The following is a 22,464-nucleotide window of genomic DNA, read 5'->3' as shown; positions in this document are numbered from 1 at the left end:
GTCCCCTAATATCTAAAACACAGTTCATGTTTCAGTCTCCCTAAGTGTTACCAAAATACATTTTAGAGTAGTTGTTTTGCACCCAGTATTCACTCATTGTGTTTGGTTGTTATCTCTTCAGTCTCTTATAGTTTAGAATTTTGTTTCCTTTTTTTCTTTTCTTGGCATTGACTTGGTTTTTTTTTTCCTTAACTTTTTGTTATCCAGGTTTTCAAATATACAGAAAAATTGAACAATACAACAAACATCTGTATGATAATAAACTGTAGCTCCACAGTCGTGATTGAGTATTAACATTTGCCACATTTGCTCTGTGTATGTGCACAAGCGCGTATGCGTATGATGAACCTTCCAGTTGTCAGCTCTATGTACTTCAGGTTATAAGGACGTTCTCCTATGTAACTACAATACTGGTATCATTACCAGTACCAAAGAAAATGAACAAGTACCATCTACTACCTAGTCCGTAATCAAATTTTCCTGAGTCACCAAATTATCTTTTATAACTTTTTTTTTTGAGACAGAGTTTTGCTCTTGTTGCCCAGGCTGGAGTGTAATGGCGCAATCTCGGCTCACTGCAACCTCCGCCTCCCAGGTTCAAGTGATTCTCCTGCCTCAGTCTCCCGAGTAGCTGGGATTACAGGCATGCGCCACTACACCCAGCTAATTTTGTATTTTTAGTAGAGACGGGGTTTCTCCATGTTGGTCAGGCTGGTCTCGAACTCCCGACTTTAGGTGATCCACCCACCTCAGCCTCCCAAAGTGCTGGGATTACAGACGTGAGCCATCATGCCTGGCTATAACTTTTTTTTAAACAACTAGCATTGAGTAGTTATGTCTTTTCCTCCATCTTTTTTGCTTGATATTTATTTTTATAAAATGATTGGCCATTTATTATAAATTGTGCCACATTCTGGATTTGTCTGATTGTTTTCCTTTAACTTGCTTCTCCATCTCCTGCATTTGTAGTAAACTAGAAATTAGGTATAGATGCTTGGTTAGGTTCAGATTAAACATTTGCAGCAAAAATAACTTGTATGTAGTGCTGTGTACCTTATATTTAGATCACATCTGGAGGCACATAATGTCTGATTGTTTCTGTCTATTTAGATTTTGGTTTTTTTTTGAGATGGAGTCTTGCCAGATTGTTTTTTAAAAGTAAAAAAATTAAGGTTTCTTAAGAACCTTAATAGATGTTTGTGAATTGTTTGAAGGGTTGCTGCTCTTATGCTGATTATTTTGCATCTCTTAAAAAGGTCTTTAAAAAAATTATCTTTTAAATTTAGAGATAGGGTCTTGCTACGTTGCCCAGGCTGATATCAAATGCCTGGGCTCAAGCGGTCCTCCCACCTTGGCCTTCAAAGTGCTGGAATTACAGGCATGTGCCACCACACCTGGCCAGAAAAGTCTTTTGGAAATATTTCAGTACTAGAAAAAAGTAGAATAGAAATAGTCCTTCATGCTGTTAGCCTTAGAAGCAATATGTGAGGACAGCAGAGACAGGAAATTACTTTTTCTTTTTCCTTTTCCTTTTTATTTTGGGTCCTGAGTTGTGTTTGGAACAGTTTGACCTTGAAGGATTAGAGCTTTATGAGACTTTTCTTCTCAGAGTCACACTATGTACTTGTCAGTATGATATAGAAGCTTTAGAGGAGAAATGCTCAGTAACCGTTCCTTTTCAGTCAACACTTTCCATTTACTTACTGTCAGGTATTCTTCTAGGCACTGGAGATACAGGAGAGAGTAAAAACAGATAAACTACCATGATCGAGTTTACTTTCTGTTAGGGGGAGATTGACATAAACAATAAACAAGGCTCTAAGGTCAGATGGTGATAAGTACCTTCAAGAACATTAGAGCAGGGTAAGTGTGTAGGCTGGAGCATCATGGTAAGTGTGAGATGGAGTGCTATTTTGGATAAGGGATTCAGGGACTGCCTCTCTGAGGAGATGTCATTTAACCATGGATTAAATGAATTGAGAGAGTGATGCATGTCAAGAGATAGGGAATAGAGTCCCAGGATGAAAGAAGGGGAACTGGAAAGGGCCCTCAGGTGAGAGCATGTTTGTTTTTTTCCAGGAACAGTGGATTCAGTGTGGCAGGAGTAGATGAGGGAGACCGAGTTGGTAGGAGATAAAGTTGGAGAGACAGCCAGAGACTGGTTTCCTCAGATCTTTTTGCTCTGCCTGGAGAGTAAGAATTACCCAGTTATCTACCAAGCAACAGATACTGAGAGCTTCCATATCCAGCATAACATGTTAGGCTCTACATTAGGGATTTATATAGATCTTTAGACCTCTGGTGAAGCTGGTATGAAACAAGTATAAATATATTAATTGTGTCTGCATCATGCTAATGGACTTTGCTACATTTTTGTGGCATCTGTGGGCCAGACAGCATCTAACCATGTCTGATACTACTGTGTCACAGCCTACAACGTGAGGCTGGGATATGTATATGTATATGTGTATATGAATGTGTTGCATGTATGGTATACATTTATACCCCTTTTTAGTAACACAACTATATGTAGAAAGATGAGACTTTACATTGAGACTTAGACTGTATTCTCCTGGTTGTTCAGTCATGTGTCGACAACCAGAAGGAAATGAAAGTGCATCTCTTCCCAGGTTCTCCAAATAGAGTCTTAGAAATTAGAAAATTTTGTTGCTAAAGAGTATAAGGAAAGAAAGATTGAGAAGTACAGCTTTGAGTTTTTAAAACTTAATCAGAGAAAGTTTTAAAAATTCCTAGGGAACTTTATAAGTAAAATTTTAAATAACTAATGGAGTAATAATTTTCATTGTTTTGAGTAAAGACGAATTTTGACAGATTAGTTTTGCTGGTAGAAATCATCACTATTAACTTCATTTATGATCTGGTCTTTCTTTATTAAATAAACTTAGAAAAAATTGAAAAGGAAAGATTTAATGTTGTCTCTTCTGTCCTTAGTAAGAATACCTATGCCAGTCAGGCATTTTAGGTGACCCTTTCCGCCACATTAGAAATGTCTCTTGGATGAGGCAAATCAGGTAAATAGTTGAAGCCTTATACTGTGGGGCATCTGCCATGCTGCTGGGTGACAAGTAAAGGAGGAGGTGCTAGGCAAGACCTCAGCCTCAAACATGTGTACACTCTGCTTGGAGATCTGAGATTCCCAGAGAGCAGCATAGTATAATAATCCAGGCTCCAGAGCTGGACATTCTGGGTTAAACCCTACTCTCCGCTGCCAACTCTGATCTTGGGCAAGTCATTTAACCTCTCTGCTTCCTAATGCTTATTTATAAGGTGGAGACAATTGTTTCTACTGATATAAGATATAAGTGAGTTAATATATCTAAAGTGTTTAGAATGGTATGTAACATATTCTGAACACTATTGTATTATTATCATCAACACTGGGATCACTTCTTTTTACATGCACCACTGTCCTTTTGTTTTGGATTCTTTTTCCAAGGCTATTTTTAAAACTTCTTACTAAAGTGTAATAACAAATGTTCGTATAACTTTAGTATAATACTGTGAATTTATTCAAATTGAATCACCTAGGGAATCAGTACTGAGATCAAGACACAGAGTATTATCACAGTACCCTTCTCCTCTTGTCCCCTTTTCCTACTTGGCCCCCACCCAAAGGTAACCACTTAACCATTATCCTGTCTTGTAACAGTGTAGATTAGTTTTGTCAAGGCTGTGTATCTTTTTTTTTAAAACCTGGCTTTGCCTGAATAAATTATAAGTGTATATATAAGTGAGGCAGCTATACCTTTAAAAAAATCTTAATTTTCTTTTAGGTATATTGGATCCTTTTATATTAGTGTTTCTTGGTTTCTCTTTGGCCACACTTGAATATTTTCCAGAAGATCTGCTAAAGGCAATTTTTAACATCAAATTCTTAGCTAGATTGGATTCTCAACTTGAAAGTATGTATCTATCTTTTAATTTATTTAATTATCTGTTGTACTTTATATCCAAGTCTCAGGTCTATCTGTACTGAAGAATTTTAATGTTAATAACTTTTTTCTGTTTCTAATAGTATTCATGCTTATTGTAGAAATTTGGAAAACACAGGAATAAAATAGAAAATAAAAAATTACCCATCTTACTAACAAGTAAAACTACCACTTTTAATGTTTTGGAGTATTTCTTTTCTGTCTTTCTCCTTCTCCTATGTGAATGTTTATATATCTGTGTTTTTTTGTTTTGTTTTGAGACAGGGTCTCACTCTGTTGCCCAGGCTGGAGTGCAGTGGTGCAGTCATAGCTCACTGAAGCCTTGGACTCCAGGATCAAGTGATCCTCCCACCTCAGCCTTCCAAGTAGCTGGGACCACAGGCGTGTGTCACCATGCCCAGCTAATTTTTTTTTTTTTAAGAGCTGGGATCTCACTGTATTGCCCAGGCTGGTCTCAAAATCTTGAGCTCAAGTGATTCTCCCTCCTTGGCCTCCCAGATGCTGACATTATAGGTGTGAGCCCCCACACCCAGCCTGTATTTAATTTTAATTTGTTAAATTTTTTATTTTTATATTTTGAGACAGAGTTTTGCTATGTTCCCCAGGCTGGTCTCTAACTCCTGGCCTCAAGTGATCCTCTTGCCTTGGCCTCCCAAAGTGTTGGGATTACAGGCATGAGCCACTGTACCCAGTCCCTATATGAATTTTATTTTATTTTACATTTCTTTCTTTTTCTTTTTCTTTTTTTTTTGAGATGGAGTCTTGCTCTGTTTCCCAGGCTGGAGTGCAGTGGCTCAATCTTAGCTCACTGCAACCTCCGCCTTCCCATTTCAAGTGATTGATCCTCCTGCTTCAGCCTCTCGAGTAGTGGGGATTATAAGTATGTGCCACCATGCCCGGCTAATTTTTCTGTTTTCAGTAGAGACGAGGTTTCACCATGTTGGCCAGGTTGGTGTTGAACTCCTGACCTCAAGTGATCTGCCCACCTTGGCTCACAAAGTGGTAGGATTACAGGCATGAGCCCCCACGCCTGGCCCCTATATGAATTTTAAAACAAAATTTGGATTATTTATATATTCACTTTTGTATGCTGCCTTTTTCCATCTAACTATATTTTGAGCAATTTTCCATGTTATTAAATATTTTTTGATGTCTTTTTTTATTGGCTACATAATATCCTGTTACATGGATATAATAAAATTTGTCACAGATTGTTTCCAATTCCTCATCATTGTAAGTAATGATTTGTTATACATGAATCATTGTTTCCTTAGGATAAAATCCTAAGTGTGGAATATTAGGTGAATGAAAAATCTTGGGAGTATTTTTTTTTTTTTTTTTTTTGAGACGGAGTTTTGCTCTTGTTGCCCAGGCTGGAGTGCAATGGCATGATCTTGGTTACCCAAAACCTCACCTTCCGGATTCAAGCGATTCTCCTGCCTTGGCCTCCTGAGTAGCTGGGATTACAGGCATGCACCACCCTGCCTGGCTAATTTTGTACTTTTAGTATAGACGGGGTTTCTCCATGTTGGTCAGGCTGGTCTTGAACTCCCGACCTCAGGTGATCCGCCCACCTCAGCCTCCCAAAGTGTTGGGATTACAGGCGTGAGCCACCGTGCCCTGCTGGGAGTATTTTTTAAATGTACTTTTAACATTCACGATTAATGAGAACAGTGCAGGAGTTGGTCCTAATCATGTCACTGAATGTAATAATTTAAAAATATAAAGCATACGTTTGTAAATTAGAAATGTAAACAGTTCTAAATACTGTTAGAATAAAAGCATCTACTAATAGTGGGGATAAATGAATGTGAAAAAAATGGGTTGTCTTTCCTAGGTCTCAGCTGTCAAAATTCATTAGTATTTTATTAATTTCAGTTTTATCTCCATCTCGAAGTGCAAGAGTCCAGTTTCATCTTATGGAGTTAAATAGATCAGTCTGCTTGGAATGCCCTGAGTTTCAGATTCCATGGTTTCATGACCGCTTCTGTCAACAATATAATAAAGGTTTGAGTTTTCTTTTAGTCAGATAGCAAAGTTTGATTCTAAAGTAAATTATTAGGTAGTACATTGTTAATCTTGTTATACTTAAACATGACACGAGCCTTGCCAAGAGTGCCATGACCTGTTTAATATTTTATATGAGATATTGTAGGTGAAACATTATAAGAATTTCTTCATATTTGGGACATAACCCTCCTAGTTGAGAGCAAAGAACTTGTATTGAATTTAGTGTCATTATATAAGACACTACATTGAAGCTCTTATTGAAATTATTAATCTTTATTTTTCAGTTTGTAGAACTGGGATGATTTTCATTAAAAAACTGATTAAGTCCGGGCGCGGTGGCTCACACCTGTAATCCCAGCACTTTGGGAGGCTGAAAGGCGGGCAGATCACCTGAGGTCAGGAGTTCGAGACCAGCCTGACCAACATGGAGAAACCCCATCTCTAACAAAAATACAAAATTAGCTGGGCGTGGTGGCACATGCCTGTAATCCCAGCTACTTGGGAGGCTGAGGCAGGAGAATTGCTTGAACTGGGGAGGCAGAGGTTGCAGTGAGCTGAGATCGCGCCGTTGCATTCCAGCCTGGGCAACAAGAGCGAAAACTCCGTCTCAAAGGAAAAAAAAAAGAAAAAAAAGATTAAGTAGACTAATTATTTATTTTTTTATAAAGGTATTGGTGGCATGGATGGAACACAACAGCAGATTTTTAAAATGTTAGCAGAGGTACTAGGAGGAATCAATTGTGTAAAAGCCTCGGTTCTTACGCCTTATTACCACAAAGTAGGTAAGTTATTGGGTAGGTTATTAGTTACTTTCAGAAAATCAAACTAATTTGAATAGAATCATCTTATCAGTTGGAATTTTTAAAAGTTTTTTGAATATTTTTCAAGTTGTTATTATTATTAAAATTTTCAAACGGAGGTAGAAAGAGCAATAGAATAAATCCTCAAGTTCCCGTGGCCCAGTATTGATAACCAAGAGTGTTTTCTATTCTTTAGAAAAAAAAAAAAAAAAAATTAAGGTCAGTCCTCCACCAATTCTAAGTAAAACCCAGATTCAGATTCACTGAACATTTCTGGATCTTCAAAAGATTCTGTCCTCTCCATTCAGTGTGTGAAAATAAGGGAAATGACTCTTTAATTTCTATTTCATTGTTTTAAGTTCATCTGAAAAACTAAGTTGGTCTATCAGCCTGGATGAAGATTTCCAAAGATACTGTGCTTGATGCTAACCTGATTAATCTTGTTTCTCAACTGGTCTAGTTGTAGAATGCATTCTGATTGAATTGTGGATCACATAAAGCTGGTGGACTAGCTTACGTTGATGGCAATATAAAATTTTCAAAGATATTGCCACATTCAAGTGGTGATCTTAAATGAAAAAGATAAAATTTCAAGATAATTAACATAAACTTTCTAAATTTAGGTTTAGAAAACCTCTGCATATACAGGATATTTAAAAGGATTATAAACTTGGTATAAACTAACAGTGTAAATGGTAGCCAAAAATCAAATACTATTTAAACTATATTGTTAATAATAACAAAAAAGTTGGTAATCCCATTGTATTCTATTTTTTAGACACCTTAATATATATATATTTTTTTTGCATGTTGTCCTTTTTAAGAGACAGTGACAATTAGGGTCTAGAAACAAAGGAGGACAGATAGTGAAGGATCTTGTCTAATCATGTCGTAGACAGAACTAGAGAGGACTAGGATTGCATGGATTTCAATCCTTGAGCAAGTTCTTCTGAACCTTGTTAACTTCTTCATCAGTGAAATGGGGATAATAATGCCTACTTGATAGGATTAACTGAGATATTGCATGTAAAGCATTTAACACTATCCTTGGAACTTAGTAAGTGCTCAATGAATTTATTTTTATTTTAATTTTTTTATAGAGACAGGGTCTCACTATGTTGCTGGTCTCAAACTCCTGGGCTCAAGCGATCCTCCTGCCTCAGCTTAGCCTCCCAAAGTGTTGGGATTACAGGTGTGAGCCACTGTGCCCAGCCCAATAAATCTTACTTGAACAAAAAAAAAAGGATGTTTAGTCTGAAAAATAGAAGTCTTATGGGGACCATAATGTTTTAAAATGTTTGAAGGATTGTTAAGTAGAAGAACTAGATATCTCTACCTCAAAGATGAACAAAATGGTAAAAATGAAAGGAAGCAGACTTTAACTTGGTATAATGAGAATTATTGACTGCTTTCTGAAGAAGTAATGTTGAGGCAGAGGCTGAGTATTCAGATGATAGATGTGTGTGATTTTTGCACTGGGCAGGAAGGTGAACTAGATAATCATTAATGCTCTCATCTTGTGCTATAAAACACAACTTTCCTTTGATTTTATGTTAATCAGGATTGAGTTGGGTATGAGTGACAAAAATCCATAAATTGGCTGGGCACAGTGGCTCATGCTCATACACATAGTCTCAGCACTTTGGGAGGCTGAGGTGGAAGGATAGCTTGAGCTCAGGAGTTTGAGACCAGCCTGGGCAATGTAGTTAGACCCTGTCTCTAAATAAATAAATAAACAAACAAATAAATAATAAATAAATAAATAGCAGGCATGGTGGTATGCCCCTCTAGTCCCATTGCTCAGGAGTTTGAGACCAGCCTGGGCAATATAGCAAGACCCTGTCTCTAAATAAATAAATAATTATCAGGCATGGTGGCATGCCCCTGTAGTCCCATTAGGAGGCTGAGGTGGGAGAATCTCTTGAACCCAGGAGTTGAGTCAACAGTGAGTTACAGTCACGCTACTGCACTCTAGCCTCAGTGACAGAGCAAGACTCTGTCTCTAAAACAAAATAAAACAAAACAAAAAACAAACATTGAAGCTGGGCATGGTAGTACAAGCCTGTAATCCTAGCTACTTTGAGAGACAGAGGTAGGAGGATCACTTGAGCCCAGAAGTTTGATACCAGCCTGGGCAATATAGTGAGAAGCCATCTCTTTTTAATATTTTTCTTTTTTTCTTCAGAACAATATGAATATAACCCCATCTCTTAAAAAAAATTACATGAGACATGCTTAACATAGAAAAACTAGAAAAGGAAGATAACAAAAAAGAAAAATTACCCATGATATAGCCGCTGTTTGCTTTTGGTTTCTGTTTTCCTAACTTAAAAAAAAAAAAAAGACAAAAAGGTTTTCTTCTGTAGTGTTTGTGTTTTAGTCCTTTTCTGCTGCTACAACAAAATACCTGAGACTGGTTAATTTATAAACAACAGAAATGTGGCCGGGCGCAGTGGCACACGCCTGTAATCCCAGCACTTTGGGAGACAGAGGCGGGCGGATTACCTGAGGTTGGGAGTTCGAGATCAGCCTGGCTAACATGGTGAAACCCCATCTCTACTAAATATACAAAATTAGCTGGGCGTGGTGGCGCACGCCTGTAATCCCAGCTACTCCTGAGGCTGAGGCAGGAGAATCGCTTGAACCCGGGAGACGGAGGTTGCAGTGAGCCGGGATCGTGCCACTGCACTCCAACCTGAGCGACGGTGAGACTCTGTATCAAAAAAAAAAAAAGGAAAAAAAAACAACAACAGAAATTTATTTTTCACAGTTCTGGAGGCTAGGAAGTCCAAGCTTGAGATACCAACAGGTTTGGTATCTACTAAGGACCTAGCCTCTGCTTCCAAGATGGTACTTTGAATGCTGTGTCCTCCCATGGCAGAAGGGACAGGAAGGCAACAGAGGATGCTCTTTTATAGGGTCACTAATCTTATTAATGAGGGCTCTGCCCTCATGACTTAATCGTCTCCTAAAGGTTCTGCCTCTTTTTTTTTTTTTTTTTTTTTTGAGAAAGGGTCTTGTTCTGTCACCCAGGTTGGAGTGCAGTGCAGGAGTGCAGTGGCATGATCACGGTTCATTGCAACCTCTGCCTCCAGAGCTCAAGTGATTCTCCCACCTCAGCCTCCTGAGTAGCTGGGTCTACAGGCACACACCACCACACCAGGCTAATTTTTGTGTTTTTTGTAGAGATGGGGTTTCACCATGTTGCACAGGCTGGTCTTAAACTCCTGAGCTCAAGCAGTCCTCCTGCCTCTGCCTCCTAAAGTGCTAGGATAACAGATGTGAGCTACCACGCCTGGCCTAAGGTCCCACTATTATTATTAACACATTGATGATTATGTTTCAACAGATGAATTTTGGGGGACACATTTAGATCATAGCAGTTTATAACTTTATATGTTGTGAATATTTTTCTATGCCAACAGATATGCTTATACAACATCTTTTTTAGTTACTGCACATTTCATTGAGTATGCTATGATTTAATCAATCTGTAAGATTTTTTTGCTGGTATGTCCATCTGTCAAACAATGCTGCAATTTCATATAACAACAATAATAGATTTATCTTTATATATTGCTTATTATGTGTTAGACACCATTTTAAGTACTTCGTAAGTACTTGTGTGGGTGTATGCATATAGTAAACTTATATCCCTATGATGTATGTAAATTATTTGCAGATGAGGAGACTAAAGTCCACAAACATTATTGATTGCCCAAGGTTATATACCTGGCAAATGACAGAGCCAGGATTTGAGCTTGGCATTCTGGCTCTAGAATTCATTCTCTTAATGAATTTTATATATTTCATCTTTCATAATTAACTTAAAGATGGTTCAGTGCCTGAGTTTTTCACCAGAGTTCCATCTGATTCTTTTCAAATCACAGACATCATTTCAGGAAGTATATTTAAAAGATAAGAATGACTTAAAAAACATAACAACAATATCATCTTTATCATCCTATAACCATTAATAATAATTTCTTAATATCTTTTAAGAAATGTTCAGCAATATGGGAAATTTAACGTAAGTAGAGAGATATGGGAAATTTTAGATAAAATTTAACATTTTATTGAAATGTTAGATTTGGCATACTATAATGAACTCAATGATCAAGGATTGAAGGTAGTAGAATTATGGGAAATGTCACATAAGTAGAGAGATATGGGAAATTTTAGATAAAATTGAACATTTATGGGAATTATGGGAAATGTAACATAAGTAGGGAGATATGGGAAATTTTAGATAAAATTTAACATTTTATCGAAATGTTAGATTTGGCCTACTATAATGAAATCAATGGTGAAGGATTGAAGGCAGTGGAACCTATTCCTCATACGTCTCATGCACTGCACCCCTATACCTTTGCTTTTCCTGTTTTAAGTGTCTTTTATGTTTATTTTATAGTTTGTTTGTCCAAATTGGGATCTTAACATTCCACTTGGTTGGTTTGCAGTTTTTGGTTCAACTTTTCCTTTCCTACTTCTTTTTTTAACTTAAAATTTGAGAATAAGTTTTTTTTTTCCACATTTCGAACTTTTCTAATTGCAGCCCTGTGATAACATTTAAAATGTCATCTGATAGTTTTTAATGTTTTTACTGTAAACCTGGGTTTGCTGTAAACCATTAGTGATATCTAGAGATTTGATTAGATTTTAGGTTTTTTTTTTAGGTTTTTCTTTTTGGCCAAAAACTTCATAAGTGGCTTGTACTTCTTTTTGCATCCTCTCAGGAGGCACACAAGGCTGGTTGTCTTTTTCTTTTTCTTTCTTTCCTTTTTTTTTTTTTGTCTGGCTCTGCTGCCTAGGCTGAGGTGCAGTGGCACAAGCATGGCTTACTGCAGCCTTGACCTCCTAGGTTCAAGGGATCCGCCCACCTCAGCCTCCTCAGCCGGAGTAGCTACCACTACACCTGGCTTATTTTTTAAGTTTTTTGTAGAGATTGGGTTTTGCCATGTTGCCCAGGCTGGTCTGGAACTCCTGAGCTCAAGCAATCTGCCTGCCTCGGCCTCCCAAAATGCTGGGATTACAGGTGTGAGCCACTGTGCCTGGCCTGGTTGTCTTTTATACATTAAGACTCATCAGTGGGTTCGTATGTTGTCAACTGATTCATTCAACAGAAAGTTCCCCTGTCAGCTTTTCACCTGCTGATTTTAGCAGTTATTAATGATCACTCATTGCCTAAATCCATCATTCAGAGGGGTGGTAAAGTAGCGATATTCTACATCTATCATGCCTTCTACATTTATTAGCTGGAATTTGTCTCAAAAGGACTTTCCCATATCAACTGTTTAGTTACTCTTATGTACAATTCATGTAGAAAAGACAGGATAAATGCTTGTATCTTTTTCTTTATTAATTTTCAGATGAGTTGGTTTAGCTTTCTCCAAATGTAATCAAGAGCCTTAAAGAGATTGAAACTCTTTAATGTGATTTGGCCTAGCCCAGTGCTAAATGTAGCCTAGTACTTAATATTATTTTGTAATTCTTCTGGTTGATTTTTTTATTGATTGATTTCCAAAGAGAGGTGCCATTGGACCAGATCTTATAAAAATAACTTGGATAATTTGAGAGGTTCGTCATTCTTTTGTGAGTGTGTGTGTGTACAAATATTATATGCATATATATTTCAAATATATCTTAAACTTTTATCTGTAAGACTTTACCTAATTCATACTACCAGTTTCTATGCTTCCTTAAGATTTTGAGTGTATCTTGGATAAAAGAAAAAAACCTCTTCCGTATGGAAGCCATAATATAGCACTGGGACAACTACCAGAAATGCCCTGGGAATCAAATATCGAAATAGTTGGATCAAGGCTGCCACCAGGGGCTGAAAGGTAATTTATTTCTTAGTTTTAGATTGTATTAATATCTAAATGTTAAATTTGGTGTACTATACTGAAGTCAGTGATCAAGGATTGAAGGTAGTGGAATCTGTTCCTCATATGTCATGCATTCCACCTTTGTAACTTTGCTTTTCCTCTCCTTTCTGCTTTAATGTTCTCCCTTCTTCTGTCCAAAGCCTAGCAATCTCCCTAATTAAAGTGCTAAAAGAATTGTCCTCCACTGGAAGTAAAATAGTGTCTTCTTTTGCGCTCCCATACCTCTCTACTTTTCTCATAGCACTTAGCCACTTCCTACACTGCATTACAGTAACTTACTATACATCATGTGTTCTCTGTTAGACTATAAGCTGTGTTGCTTCATATTTGTACCCCTCACAGTGGTTTACATATAGTAGGCATGTGTAAATATATATTGGACCAAAAAAATGGATGAAAGCAGACAAATATTTACAATAATTTTGTGTAACTAAATAGGTTTGTCATCAATTACTAATTTCTTAGTAGAAACATAACTTGATATACTCATTTATATTCATTGGCTTTTGTTAGTTTATAAAGATGCAATCTTGTTTCTGAAAAGCTTGTAATTATTCAGTTTCTTATTCTGATTTTAGGAGTAAATATTTTTTATCTTATGTAGGATTGCTTTGGAATTTTTGGATTCAAAAGCACTTTGTAGAAATATCCCTCACATGAAAGGAAAATCTGCTATGAAAAAACGACATTTGGAAATTCTGGGGTATCGTGTAATTCAGGTATGAAATACTCATGTAATTCAGCCTCTAAAAAGCCCAGAGACACTAGCTGTACATGTGCTTCCTTTTAATGTGAAAGTTCCAGAATTACCTTTTTAAATATATTTTTAAAAATGTATCACTCAAACAAGCCAGATACAATAGCTCATGCCTGTAGCTACTTGGGTGGCTGAGGTGGGAGGATTGCTTGATCCTAGGAGACTGAGGCTGCAGTGAGCCGTGATCATCCCACTGCACTCCAGCCTGGGTGACAGAGCAAGACCCTGTCTCATAAAAATAAATAAATAAAAGTTGTCATTTATTTTATTGTCTTTAGAATATCCATATCTTATGATTTCTATATCTTACAAAGGAGAGAGGCACTGTAGAGATGGATAGAGTTATCAGAGGAAACAACTAGGTATGAATATAGAAGACTATGTAGGAAAAAATGTCCATCATTGGTATTGTAGGAAAAGGAGGATGAAAGGAGCAGAAAAAAGTATTCTAGGCAATGTCAGAAGGACCCACTTGTCTTCCAGTAGAGGTTCACAGGCTATCCTTATGTAAACTAATTTCATAGGATTCCTACAGCTTTGATCAGTAGTGCTTATATGTCTTCCTCAATGTTTTTTGTTGTTGCTTTAAAACTTTCATTCAAACCACATTACTTATTTTCAGATTTCCCAGTTTGAATGGAACTCTATGGCACTGTCAACAAAGGATGCTCGGATGGACTACCTGAGAGAATGTATATTTGGAGAAGTCAGGTCATGTTTGTAGTTTTTATTTAAAATGAATGTTATCATGTGTTACATTTGGACCTATTTTAATAAAGTGGCCTGTCTCAATTAAAAAATAGGTACAAATGTCCTAAGGTGGGAACATGCCTGGCATGTTTGAGAATAACAAAGGATCCAGTGTGGCTGGAGCAGAACAAGTGGGGAGTGGGGTGGGAGTGTATAAGAGAAAAGATAAGAGATAACAGAGTCAAATACAACCTCTTGGCTACTCTGAGCGAGATGAGAAGCCATTGGAGGCTTTTCAAGTAAGGAATGATATGAACTCACATTTTAACTGCGTTACTTTGGCTACCTTGTTGAGATAAGAAAAGACTACGATGAGGCAAATGTGTAAGAAAGAAAACTCTTTATGAGGTCATTGCAATAATCCAGACAACAATGGATGGTGGCTTGGAGAGAGTGGTAGCAGTGGAGGTAATAAGAAGTAGTCAGATTTTTTGGATGTATGTTGAAGATAAAGGCAACAGAATTTGCTCACTGATTGGATATAAGGTATGAGACAAATAGGAGTCAAGGATAATTCTAAGTTTTTGTCCTAAGCAACTAAGAGGATGTCATTAGCATTAACTAAGATGGGGATAGTCTACAGGAAGAGCAAGATGGGGGGCAGGTGGTGGGGGTTGATCACAAGTTTGTTTTAGATATGTTGAGTTTGTGATGTCTTTTAAACATCTAAGTGGATATATCAAATAGAGAATTCAGTAAATGAGCTTGGAGGTCAGGGAAGAGGTCCAGGCCCCAGATATAAATGTATAAATGTCAGCAGTATTCAATGCCATGAGAGTAGATGAAATTGCTTAAAATGAGATTAGAGAAGAGTGTGAATGGAGGAGAGGTCTGAGGACTGAGTTTTCAAGTGCCCCAACATTAAAAGATTAAGAGGAAGAGGAGGAATCAGGAAAGGAGACTGAGCAGGGATGGCCAATGAGGTAGGAGGAAGGAAGGTAAGTAATACTTCCTAGAAGCCAAGTGGATAAAGCATTTCAAGGGGGAGGTGAGTAGTTGTATCAGATGCTGCTGATAGGTCAGGAAAGATGACAAATGGGAAATGGCTATTAAATTTAGCAACATGAAAATCATTAGTACTTTGAAAATAGTCGTTTTGAAGTGGTGCATGTGAAAGCCTGACTGGTTCAAGAGAAAATGGGAGGAGATACATTTTTTCCTAAATGGAAGCAAAGAAATGGGGTAGTAGCTGAGTGGACCATCTTGACCTGGTGTAATCCTACACATTGAGAGAATAATGGCTTCTCCCTGTCTTACAACACATTTATTCAATAAAATGGTTACTAAGGGCCTACTGTGTGATATAATCCCCAACCCTTCCTCTAAGAGTGATGGTTTTGTGCTCAGCAGGCCACAGCCTAACTACTCTCACTTACGCCACCTGGTGGTGGTGGAGGTAATTGACCATCTGAACCGTGGCTATCTTCTGACTCCATGACCCTCTCAATTCATACTATCTCAAAATAAGTTGGTAGCTGGAGTGCCTTCAATCATAAGCATAGCTTTAAAATTTGTGTCTTGCATGTAAATTGCTTCACTGATGTTTGGCTTAGGCTTAGTTGAAGTACATGTTTAAAATATCCAATGACTTTGCATGATTTGAACTCCAATACTTAATGATTTTGTGGAATATTAACTTCACAAAACGTTTTGTGAAAAACAAAATCAGAATAGTAAGTGAAAGATGTCTCATTGTCTCTTCCTCTTTCTGAATTTCCTCATAGTCATATTAGTGGAAATGCTAAATTCAGTGTTTAATTTCCATGAAATGTGTTCTATTTCTCAAGCAAGTGATAACAAGAACTAAACCACTGAATAGGTTAAAATATTTTACTATGCAACTTTAGAATAAAATAATTAGGCTGATGAGGGTTATAAAGGGTTTCCTTTGGATATAAATCATTAAAAATTTAGCCATTATATACTTGTGGTACATGGAAATCTTGATTGAATAACCCTGGTATACTTTCACTAGTTGTTACACATGATCTAACTTTTTACCTGTCACATCTCCTACTCTCTCTAGGCCAGCAGTCCCTAACCTTTTTGCGGAAGACAGTTCTTCCATGGACAGCAGTTGGGGGATGGTATGATTTCAGGATGAAACTGTTCCACCTCAGATCATCAGGCATTAGTTAGATTCTCATAAGGAGCATGCAACTTAGTTCCCTCGCATGTACAGTTCACAATAGGGTTTGTCCCCCTATGAGAATCTAAGGTAGCTGCTGATCTGACAGGAGGTGGAGCTCAAGTGGTAATGCTCACTTGCCTGCCCACTGTTCACCTCTTGCTGTGTGGCCCAGGTGGGGACCCTTGCTCTAGGCTATCTGATTCAAATGGTTTTCTTTATATAGATACTCTTATTTTTTGATTGATGATTTTTCTATCTAAATAACTTAGATTGTTATAAACAAAAGCATTTTTTATTGAGATATAAATCCCATACTATAAAATTCACCCTTTAAAAGTATATAATTCAGTGGTTTTTAGTATATTTGTGCAACCATCACCCATATCTGATTCCAGAACATCATCATCCTCAAACCCTGGAAGAAGCATTGTTTTTACAACTTAATTTTACATCTATGTAGATTGGCATTCTCTCCCTAAAATTAACCTCAATCCTGATTTTATAGTAAGTACTTCTTACAGTTTTATCACCCAGATGTACATTTCCGAACACCGTTATCCCTGTGGCCCCCTCTTCCTCTACACTTTTGAGTCTGTCTTTATAAGTGCCCCTTCCTCTTCCTAACAGTTTATTTGTTGAAGAACCTGTAGGATTTTCCACTTTGGGAATTTCTTGATTCCGTATTCATGCTATAATTAAGAAAAGTATTTTTCAATATAGAAAAGTAATCAGGATTCTACTTTAAATACCCAAAATAAAACTTGTTTCTGTTAAATATATTTCTGTATTTATGGTAGAGAAAAAAAAGTGTATGGACACTTAGATCTGTTCTTTATGCAACTCCTTGACAAATAATCATGAATGTTCCAAATTAGTCCCAAGTCAGGTTTTTCAGAAAATAATATGGGTAAGGATAGAAGTCAAATATATGTCTATGAAAGCTATGTGAGACTCATAAGTTGGTGTGTGGCTAAAAGTGATGATTAATTGATGACTTGCACAGAGTTGAATGTGATGGTTATGAGCAGATTGAGGAGTCAACTTACTATCTGCACTAAGAAGGAACAGTGAATGGAGGATATCACATCCCAGAAAATGAAATAATACAGTCACCTTCCTTGCTGTCAGAAATTTAGCAAATAGGTAGCCCTTTCATGGAGTGTAGCCAAAATTTAAACCAGTGAATACACTTCCTCCTCCACATCACCCACTGACCCCAACTTCTGTCCCAGCAGTTTAAAGAATCAATCCATTTCCTAAGGGTGCTCCCTCACCCTCCTGCCACAGATGCTGTAGTTAATGGCTTGAAGACTGTGATTTACTGGTTTTAAATTAAAATTTTAAAAATTTGATTTGGAAACCACAAATAATACGCCAGTGTCGCAAAAAGAATGGAGAGAAAAGGCCATTTGAATTTGACTACTTTTACTTACAAGAGACTTTTCCCCATCAAATGATTTCCCCATCCATTTATTACACTTCTGAAGTAGGATTTCTGAAGTCATCTTACGGCATGTAATTCTTAGTATAATGCACAGGATTCCTGTCATTTTGAAGCACGAGGAGAGGTTTTTGATATTTTAAACATTTTTTTAGTGTAGATGCACATATTCTCCACTTCCAATTGTAATAGAAAATCAGTGTAAGGATACCCTAATGATGCAAATGAAATGATTAGCAAACAACTCAAATTTAGGAGCCTTCTTTACAATCCATTGAGTGAAACAGATTCACAAAATAATTTGTTCAACTGAAGATTTAATTTATTATTAGAAAATGGTTTTAAACTCTGATCATTACATTGAAGAGTCAATGACTGAGGTTTTGTTACCTACTGCTCATCTCTTAGACAATAACTTCTTGAATAATTTCTACATGAGTGTCTGTACAAGCTTTTAAAAAACAGAATAAATTACAGCCCCATTCACCAAACAAACCACCTCCCAATCTATTATGTTTTGTCACCTTGTTCACAGTTTAGACAGTTTGAAGAGATTTAAACGTGTTGCTAGGCAACTAGCTCCTGAAGCATAACGTATTTCCTTCAACATCCCAGCCCATTCTTTTTTATCATCTTCATACCTGATGGAGGAAAAAAAAGTAATCAATAAGCAGCTTTAGTTCCATAGGTTTCCCTGTGTTCAGAATACAAATGTGGATCTTTGAAAAAACCCTAGTGGCTCTTACTCAGAAGAAGATGCACCTGCCTGGTAGAACAGAACTTAAATATCTCCCAAATATGCATTGTCTGGATGAGCATGTGCCTGAACTACTGCCACAGTATTTAATCTGGATGCCTAGGCAGTTCAGCATTCTCTGGGAATCAAAGACTGCAGAGAAGAGGAATAAATAGCTAAGCAGTTAAACATTCATTCACCTTTGAATTGATGAAGATGGCTGGTCTCTGAGTCAAAGTAAGCAGACTCTTGCTTAAGAGAAAGAACTGAGGAAGAGCAGGGACTATCGGTAGACTTAATTATGCCTTTAATTGTTCCTATACACTAGTGCCTAGCATGGCACCTGATACACAGCCGTCACTTTATGAAAATTTGTTCCCCTTCCCCTTTATTGTTCTGTTTGAGGACTACTCTTAGACTTTGCACTTGACTTAGGTAAGAACTGGTCTTCATCTCTGAATATTCAAGGTTATAAAGATACAGACAACTTGAATTCCCTTGTACGATGTGTGCTGAACATGTCTGCTCTGCCTGGTGCCTGGAATATTTTCTTTGTGTGGGAAGCTTCTAAATGCCACCTTCTCTCTGAAACCTTTCTCACCTTCCTTAAGCACAGTTTGTTGCTTTCTCTTTCTCATATCATCCTTTATATGGTATTATAGCAATTATCACTCCATTTTAATTCCCCCCCCCATGTCCTCAAGCCTCAAAGGCATCTGAGGACAAATAATATATTAATATCTCTCCACAAATTGTCAAGACCTGGCACAAGACAACCCCAAATCAGCCAGGTGTGGTGGCTTACGCCTGTGATCCCAGCACTTTGGGAGGCCGAGGGGGGCAGGTCACCTGAGATCAGGAGTTTGAGACTGGCCTGGCCAATATGGCAAAACCCCGTCTCTACTAAAAATATAAAAATTAGCCAGGCATGGTAGTGTGCGCCTGTAATCCTAGCTACTCTGGAGGCCGAGGCAAGAGAATTGCTTGAACCCGGGAGGCGGAGGTTGCAGTGAGTCAAGATTGCACAGCAAGACTCCATCTCAAAAAAAAAAAAAGATTTACCCCAAATCATTCTGTGATGAATGGAGATTTAAAATAATTATTAAAATTAGCTTGTACCTACATAAGACATGCTCTGACTTAATTTCATCAATGTTCCAAATTAGTTCTCAATAATTGTACCATGCACTGATTTTTATGTAGAGGAAAGCATACAAAAAATATTTTGCTACTAATAAAGGGAATAACCTTAATTACATAAAATTCAGGGCAACAAATTAAGAGATAAATAATAGTTTTAAATGACCTAAAGAAAGTGACCACATTTAAACAATATGAGGTTAAGGTTAAATGAGGTTTAAAAATGTTTGCTTCCTGGCAGTTATATTTACTTTCAGCTTGGTCAGTCCTAAATAATGGAATGATTTCAAGAAAAAAAACAAGAATGGAATTTTTTTTTTTTACATATCATAGTAAGAGGGTCTATGTTGAGAATGTTGTATACTGAGAGTTTTCACCTCTGCATGTGTGATTAGGGAGGTTCACTAGGAAATTGAGGGCAAATAGGCAGCCAGGTTTCTCTAGATCGGCGGCCTTCAACTTTAACACACATCTAAGTCACCTGGAGGGTTTGTGCAAACACAGATCGCTGGCCCTATCACCCCCAGAGTTTCTAATTTAACAGATTTGAAGTGAGACCTGAGAATCTGCCTTTCTGATAAGTACCCAGGTGAGGCTGATGCTGCTTTGGGAACCACTGTAGTAGATTACAGGTTCTCAAACTTAATTGCCAATAGAACCAGCTGGAGATGTTAAAGATACTGATGCCTAGGTCCTACTCTCAGAGATTGAGTTAATTGGTATGAAGGGTGGCCTGGGCATCAGGATTTTTTAAAGCTCCCCAAGTGTTTCTAATATGCAGTAAAGTTTGAGAATCATGCTCCAGATCCTACCCCAAATTAGGAAATACCAGTCTCAAAATAGCCAAGCAGATAGTGATGAATGCCCCCCTCTTCTCTTTACCCAATCCAGTGGTTCCCAAACTTGTCTACACATATAGAAACATCCATGGATCTTTTAAAATTTCCAAAGCCCAGGCCATACTTCAGACCAATTAAATCACAGTCAATATGAGTGGGATAGAGGTGTTAGTATTTTTTGAAGCACCCTGGTGATTCGAATGTGCAGGCAACTTTGGGAACCACTGCTCTAATCGCAAAATAAACCACAATCAGAGAGGATCCCTCTTTTAGGTTCCCTAAACAATGTCAGGGCCACTTTTATAGCAGGAGATACTGTACTTTCTTTTGCTGCCTATAACTTTTCCCTGCAGGGGCAGCATGGCTTTTGATAACCCTTAGGAACCAGGAGGGCTTCAGGGAGGTCCCACTGATTGACAGCACAATTACTTAATATCAGTGTTTCTCAACCCTGGCTGCTGATTAGAATCATCTGGGGCTGGGCTCGGTGGCTGACGTCTGTAATCCCAGCACTGTGGGAGGCTGAGGTGGGTGGATCACCTGAGGTCAGGAGTTCAAGACCAGCCTGGCCAATATGGTGAAACCCCATCTCTACTAAAAATACAAAAATTAGCCGGGCATGGTGGTGCACACCTGTAGTCCCAGCTACTCCAGAGGCTGAGGCAGGAGAATCGCTGGAGATGGAGGTTGCAGTGAGCCGAGATCACATCACTGCACTACAGCCTCGGTGACAGAGTGAGACTCTGTCTCACCAAAAATAAAATAAAATAAAATAAAAAAATAAAAAAAAAAAAAATCACTGGGAAGGTTTTAGGAACTAGGGATGCTCAATTCTACCTCCAGAAATTTTGATATAATTGGTCTGTGTTAAGGCCCAGACACTGGTATATTTTAAAAGCATCCCAGATGATTGTAACATACAGCTAAGGTTGAGAATCACTGCCCATTTATATATTTGGTACCTGGCCCTGTTTTCCAAAAAACCCTAACCTTCCCAGCCTTCATTAGTTCATCCTTTTTTCCTACTGCTTCCAGCTTTTCCCCATCTCACTGTCTTGCTAATTCTAGCCTCTTTGCTCCGTGGAAATCTCATTTTTTTTCTCTTTCTCCCTCTTTTTTGGGGGGAGGAGGGAAAGTAGTTAATTTCCTTGCATAGCCACTTTTTTTCTTGCCCTCTACACAGCTAGTTAATATTACAACATGGGGAAATGATGTCTAACGCACAAATCATTGTTTGGTTAAGGTACCAGCTTTTCAGCCTTTTTAGTTCAGCATCTGGGAATAAAGCATCTGCTTGTTAAGGTATAGAACAAATAATATCCACTTTTCACTCTCAGGCTTAGTGGTATGCCTTCACTGATTAAGTATAAATGGCACTCTTCCAAAACTGTACTTATAAACTTAAATGTGCAAACAATTCACCTAAAAATCTTGTTAAAAAATACAGATTCTCATTCAGTAGGGTCTGGGATTCTGTGTTTCTTTTTTCTTTTTTTTTTTCTTTTAAGACTCGCTCTGTTGCTGAGGCTGGAGTGCAGTGGCGCGATCTCAGTTCAAAATAAAATAAAAACATACTTTTTTTAAAATAGCCTCACTAAAATGTTCAATTGAGTAACAGTTTCAAGTGTCATACTTAGGAGAACTGCCTGGCACCTCCAGGCAGGTAAAATGGATTGCTATTTTGACTTTTTTCATTTTAAAAAGGCATTTATTAGCTGAATCCTCAAACAATTGGAAAGCTGTTTAAATTAGATTGAAAACAGAACTAATGAAGTAGTGGAAAGCTCAAGAGGTTAAATGTTTCTTTAGGCTGGGTACGTGGCTCACGCCTGTAATCCTAGCACTTTGGGAGATTGAGGCGGGTGGATCACCTGAGGTCAGGAGTTCGAGACCAGCCTGGCCAACATGGCGAAATGCCGTCTCACTAAAAATATAAAAATTAGCTGGGCGTGGTGGCATATGCCTGTAATCCCAGCTACTCGGGAGGCTGAGGCAGGAGAATCACTTGAACCTGGGAGG

At 37.8% G+C, this 22,464-nt stretch overlaps 2 protein-coding genes across 13 annotated transcripts in view; one reads left to right on the top strand and one right to left on the bottom strand.

The window, feature by feature from the left end:
• FASTKD1 (FAST kinase domains 1) overlaps positions 1-14,208 on the top strand; it is a 44,341-nt gene extending 30,133 nt beyond the window's left edge. For 7 of the 11 annotated variants that reach the window (XM_063595437.1, XM_003824297.5, XM_024927808.4 and 4 more), the window contains 6 exons: positions 3,795-3,923; positions 5,832-5,960; positions 6,632-6,745; positions 12,468-12,606; positions 13,256-13,370; positions 14,031-14,208. In XM_063595437.1, the coding sequence (XP_063451507.1) occupies positions 3,795-3,923; positions 5,832-5,960; positions 6,632-6,745; positions 12,468-12,606; positions 13,256-13,370; positions 14,031-14,132 (728 nt within the window). In that variant the 3' untranslated portion in view covers positions 14,133-14,208. Of the gene's footprint in view, positions 1-3,794; positions 3,924-5,831; positions 5,961-6,247; positions 6,746-12,467; positions 12,607-13,255; positions 13,371-14,030 lie in introns of those variants that run through there. The other 4 variants (XM_057301430.2, XM_057301429.2, XR_010109470.1 and 1 more) reach the window with 2 other exon arrangements.
• Positions 14,209-17,697: 3,489 nt separating this feature from the next.
• Positions 17,698-22,464, bottom strand: part of KLHL41 (kelch like family member 41) — a 16,466-nt gene continuing 11,699 nt past the window's right edge. Inside the window, exons 6-7 of one of the 2 annotated variants that reach the window (XM_034954450.3) lie at positions 18,255-18,371; positions 17,698-17,942 (exon numbers count right to left, since the gene is read on the bottom strand). In XM_034954450.3, coding sequence (XP_034810341.1) covers positions 18,260-18,371 — 112 coding nt within the window. In that variant the 3' untranslated portion in view covers positions 17,698-17,942; positions 18,255-18,259. Of the gene's footprint in view, positions 18,372-22,464 lie in introns of both variants that reach the window. The other variant, XM_008978044.4, reaches the window with a different exon arrangement.

The sequence above is a fragment of the Pan paniscus genome, chromosome 13, assembly GCF_029289425.2.
Source record: "Pan paniscus chromosome 13, NHGRI_mPanPan1-v2.0_pri, whole genome shotgun sequence".
Lineage (NCBI taxonomy): Eukaryota > Metazoa > Chordata > Mammalia > Primates > Hominidae > Pan > Pan paniscus.
The sequence above is the reverse complement of the archived record's forward strand: the minus strand, read 5'-3'. Positions and strand labels throughout refer to the sequence as shown.